General features: G+C 46.7%; 1 protein-coding gene across 1 annotated transcript in view; it reads right to left on the reverse strand.

Annotated features, from left to right (window-relative positions):
• Positions 1-767: 767 nt before the first annotated feature.
• Positions 768-5,573, reverse strand: part of LOC118367297 (sal-like protein 3) — a 17,210-nt gene continuing 12,404 nt past the window's right edge. The window contains exons 2-4 of the mRNA XM_035750615.2: positions 3,165-5,573; positions 2,639-2,982; positions 768-2,479 (exon numbers count right to left, since the gene is read on the reverse strand). The exon at positions 3,165-5,573 is cut by the window's right edge and continues 756 nt beyond it. Coding sequence (XP_035606508.1) covers positions 2,039-2,479; positions 2,639-2,982; positions 3,165-5,573 — 3,194 coding nt within the window. The 3' untranslated portion in view covers positions 768-2,038. The remainder of the gene's footprint in view (positions 2,480-2,638; positions 2,983-3,164) is intronic.

Below are 5,573 nucleotides of genomic sequence, written 5' to 3' on the forward strand. Positions count from 1 at the left end.
TGCTATTACAATTCAATAACGTGTCTTTTGTTTCTCAAAAGTTAATGTCGGCAGTATAAAGGAAAGAAATCATTGCTGCTGATGACCATTATTTCAACTCAAAGAAAATATTACAGGAATTACATTTGGAAGCATTTCCTACGACGGCTACTGTGGTTGTTTTGATATGTTGATTGGCTGTGAACAAATAGAGATTAAAGATAGGGGTCTGTTGGGTACACTCCTAGGGAGAAAAGGTGCTATCTAGAACATAAAAGGGTTCTTCGGCTGTCTTGTATGTAGAACCCTTTCCACAGAGGGTTTTACATGGAAACCAAAATAGTTCTACCTGGAACCAAAAAGGGTTCTCCTATGGGGACAGCAGCTTCCCCTATGGGGACAGTAATGCTACATGTTTATTACTTTTAAACTTTTAGAAACTTTTTCTGTATCTTTGGGTTTTATAGAAACATTCAGCACCAAACTGTAATTATAAATTGTTGAACTTGAGGTACTGGGCTTCTCTCGAACCCCATGTGACATAAAATGCCCAAACAAGAATTAGGACACTCCTAACTGCTTATTTTGAATGTTATTTCAAATATGTCTTTCTAAGTAAATATACAGTAGAACGAGAAAGAGGTAAAAAAAAAAAAATCACATTTAAAAAAAGACCTAGACTATACACTTAATATTTTACTTCATATCATCTCATCGCAACCTTCTAACCCCCTTCGATAGAAACCAGGAATCCAGCCTGAAATTAAATAAATAATAACAACAGCAAATGTAGAGAAGGTAGACCAGTCAAACACAAGTGACCTGTTCTCTCTTTTTTTTATTGGAGAAGGATTTGATTGAGTGGATGAGGTTGTACTCTGATGAGTAGCATAAAGATACCGTACCAGAGGGCCAACTCTGCAAATAGTAGGAGTGGTACGCTGAAAACAATCAAAACTACACGTGATAGACAGCTCAGTCAAAGGTTAACGATAAGTCACGGACAAAACGTCTTGTTTAAAAAGTGCATTCACAAACATGACAAATACTCTCAAAGGATGTCTAATTTTCATGTGATACAAAATATGCATACCTGTTTCAGAGTTGTCTGTATTTCTATACATATGTATTTCTTTAAAATGACATTTTCCCCCCATCTTAAAAAAAAAAAGGAAGGTTAAAATCAGGTTTGTGATAATAGCAGCTTCAGATATCTCAACTTCTTCACTGTGCACCAGACATGTTACACATAGTCTTGGCTAGATATCCAAATAAAACCTTCACAATGTGTCTCTGTCGTACAACTGAAATGACATGTTGTCTTTATTGAAAGAGATATTTATAAGTGAAGTCTGCAGTTTAGAAAAAAAAAAGGATCAATAAAATGCTGGGGCTATTAAATATATTTTCGTATACCCGCTTTTTTTTTTTGTCAATATCATAAATACTAAAGACACAGGACAATATTATAAGACAATGCTGGGAGACTTAATGTAAAGATTAAAATAGTTTAAACGTTTTTTCAAGTGTTCTACTTCATGAGAAAAAAATTGTAGGCGAGCACAGTAACACCATCATTCCAATTTACTTCAGTCCGTTGCTCTTTATCTCAGAGCAAACATAAACATCAGCCAAACAGCAGCTAGTCAGTCTATGCACATATAAGAGTTCGCTCAGCTTCATTTGAGTCCTTTCACAATACGAGGCTTGCCCGTCACAATTGAGTCAAGATATTACTTTTCAAAAATAATCCTTAAAAGCAGTCAAACATACTGATAGAAACCAATAAGTACCATGCAAATCTTGCAAGACGGCATATTCTCAAACAAGAGACAAAGTATTCTTCGTATGAGCGAATTTATCAACGAGGAGGGGTGAAAGGGCGAAAGTCAAAGACCTCTAATGAATACTAAATATTATATTTCCAAAAACAAACCAAAAAAAAAATGTTTTCTGTACATAATATAGTACATAAGAGTTCAAACTGGATTAGCAGTTTCTTTCCTTTTCGTAAGACTCTTGTCTTTCCTCAGTCGTTTCCTTACTAATAATAAAGTCATTAATTGATCCCAATCTCTTTATTTTCCTCCATAAATCGAGCGAAGGGGCGTCTAGCCCCAACCTCCAGACCTGTCTTATCCATCCCAGTCATGGGAGGACTGCTGCTGGCATTCACCCGGTTCATATGGTCCATACCTCCAGACATGGCCCTTAGCGAGGTCATACCTCCTCCACCCAGGCTGACAGGCAACTGGGGGATGCCTCCATTCTGGATGACGGAGATCTCGTTGTTCTTCATGGCCAGGCCGTTGGTGATGGCGGCAGCATACTGGTTCCAGAAGCCAGGGTCTACGTTCATGGCCCTTGCCGCCAAGTCCTTCTGAAACATCTCGCTAAACTTCATGGCGTCCCCGCCCAGCAAGGCCATGGGGTTCTCCACGGAGAGACGGCGTCCACGACGGGCTGGCGCATTGTTCCACATGTGGGTGCCCATGTGCACCTGCATTCAGTCAACAGGAAACACAAGGAACAGACATTATTATTCAAGAGCCTCTGGTCTTTTTTTCATGTTCTTTATATAACTTTATTTTTGAGGCAGACAAATGTACCCCTTTTCCTGTACTTTAAATGCATTTTATTATTATATTCTCTCTCATACCTTCAGGTTGCCTTTAGTGGTGAAGGCTCTTCCACAGATCGAGCAGCCAAATGGTTTCTCTCCTGTGTGTGTGCGCTCATGGATCTGCAGGGCACTAGCTGAGGAGAAGTTCTTCCCACAGTTGTGGCAGTTGTGCTGCTTGGGTGTGCGACGGGGAGTTGGCGGTGCCAGCATGGGGGTGACACTGGGGCTCATGTTGGTCTGGGGTGCAGAAGCGGGTACTTGGATGCCCACAGGCATGTAAGGACCGTCATTCAGGGACATGGGCTTTCTGTGCCTGTGCCCATTCATCTCCATTTTGATCATGTTGGATGCTGTGTTTAGCAAGCTAGAGTTGCTCAGACCTAGAGAGAAAAAAAGAGGTTGGGAGAACGGAGACGTGTGTTATTCAAATGACACGTGGAACACAATGATTTTAGACATTTCAGATATCATTCACGTAAATTGTGATTTGTATTTATTAAATTTCCTAGGAAACAAATTAACAATAAATGAACCATATCAAAGTCAGGATCATTGAATATACCTCTATCTCTGCCCAGGAACATCATGTTGAAGTGGTTCTCCTCCTTGATGAAGTGCCTGCTAGGCTGGGTTAGGCTAGCAGTCAGGTCCAATGCCACATTACCTTCAGACACAGGTGCCGGGGATGGGGTGTCTGACTTCTCAGACTTCACTGTAGCCATCCCGTTGTTCTCCTGCCCCTCTGCTGCAGTGCTACTGCTATGGTTGAGTGTGGCTGGGGACTTGGATCGATGACTCTCAGGGTGACTGTGAGCAGGGGAGAGGGGCTGCATGGACCCTGAGGACTCAGATAGTGCTGGGCTTCCAACACTCTGGCCTTCCAGGTCCCCCGAGGCATACAGCGAGTCATTGTTGAAGAAGTTATTCTCCCCTCCAAACCCGCCACCATTCTGCATGGGCTTCAGCCCGAACGAGCGGCTCATATTGACAGAGGAGTCGATCATCTTCATCTGGTTCTCCAGAGCAGCAATGCTGGAGATGACAGAGGTAGGTGGGGAGCGACCAGGGGACATTCCTGAATATGGATGGAGAGGTTTGGATGGGTCCATCATCATCTCTCCTTCTTTCAGCTCTGCTTCGTCCTCCATAGCTGCCTCCATCTCATCCAGTAGCTCGTCATCGTAGTTGCTCATGGCGTCTAAGCTTTTCTCGTCAAAGGAGAGGTCGGTGTCCATCTCCTGAAGACTCTCAGGTAGGGGGGTGTTGGGGATCTGGCCCCCCATGTGCATTCGGATGTGCTGTTGAAGGACTACAGCGTTCGTAAACTTCTTCTGGCAGATGGGGCAGGAGTGTTGGACCCGGAGAGGGGGCTTGGAACGATGGACCCCAAAGTGTGTTTTCAGATTGCCCTTGGTGGTGAACGCTCGGCCACAGACCTTACATTTGAAAGGCCTTTCCCCTGTGTGAATGCGGTAGTGCATCTTGAGGGCGCTCTGGCAGCTGAGCACACGGTGACAGATGACACACTGGTTGGGGTCGGTCATCTTCTTGTCGATGTTCTCCACCAGCTGCTGCAGCTTTGAGGTCTCAGACGTTTGCATAGAGTCCAGGAGGCCGCCGAACGGAAACTTGGCCTTGAATTGATCAGAGATCATGGGAAGGATTGGATGGGAAACAGAGGAGGGGGCAATGATGGGTTCAGTATAGCTGCTAGTGGATGTGGTAGCGGTGACCGTGGTGGCGAGGACCACTTGAGTAACGGTGGTGGTGGTGGTCGTGTTCTCACCAGGCCTGGAAGTGGGTAGGTTTGGGGGCAGGTGGATGCCCTCTGGTTTAAGAATGGGAGGTATGTCACCCCCTAAGTTGGGCTGTGGAGACTGTGAGGTGGTGATCATGCCTGCTTCAGTGAAGAGGTTAGGTGACTGAGAGGCACACTCACTGGAGGGTGGGGTGGGCCTCTGGGGTGATCTGCTAAGGGGAGTGAGGCTCTGGGAATCACCGTAGCCTCCCATCATGCTGGGGAGAGTTGTGGGGAACTGGAGCCCGACTGAGGTGGGGACTGTGGGGAGAACAGGTTTGCTGTCCAGCCAGGTGGTCACCGGCTTCTCTGGGGGGAAGGACATACCATACGGTATGCCTGAGCTGGTCGGCACGTTATCCAGGTATTCTGGCACGGGATAAGGGTTCATCTGGACGTGCGGGTACTTCTCCTTGTGCCTCTGGAAGTGGACCTTCAGATTGCCCTTGGTGGAGAATCGGTTTCCGCAGATGTTGCACTTGAAGGGCCGTTCGCCGGTGTGAGAGCGCAGGTGGATCTGCAGTGCACTGTCACTACCAAACACCTTGGCACAGAACCTACACTTATGCTTGAAGAAGGGGTCCTCAGAGCTGGGCTTGGTGTCGAAGACAGACACGTTGGGGGGCTTTCCCTTGCGGTGCCTCATCAGAGCGGAGAGTGGGTCAAGTGCATTGGCCGTGGCAGCTATACTGGCTAGCGGGTTTGGGAAGATGACACTGCTAGATGAACTGTGAGGTATCAGCGGTAGATTGGAGGGACTGGTGCTCAGGAGGCTGCTGTGGCCTAGTGAAAGGGGGCTGCTGGAATTCCTTGGCAGAGCTGTACTGCTGCTGCTCATGCCTCCTCCACCTGTGGATTCAGCTCCACTGCTGCTGCTGTGTGTGATTGAAGCCATGCAGGGAGGCAGTAGAGACGACAGCACATTACCACTGGATGGAGGGAAAGAGGAGTTTGCTGAGGTGGTGTTGGGCATCGAAACATTTGACTGCTGATTGCTACTCTGCTGGGTATGGGAGAAGAGGGGCCCATCTATAGCACAGGTGAGGGAGGAGGAGGAGGAGCCCAGGCTGTTTAGTGGTGAGGGCAACCTGATGGGTAGCTGGTGGACAGGGGGAGTGATGATGTTGTGTAACTGCTGGAGTTGGCTGGGCACGGCAGGGAGGCTGGAGGATG

This window comes from Oncorhynchus keta, chromosome 34 (assembly GCF_023373465.1).
Source record: "Oncorhynchus keta strain PuntledgeMale-10-30-2019 chromosome 34, Oket_V2, whole genome shotgun sequence".
NCBI lineage: Eukaryota > Metazoa > Chordata > Actinopteri > Salmoniformes > Salmonidae > Oncorhynchus > Oncorhynchus keta.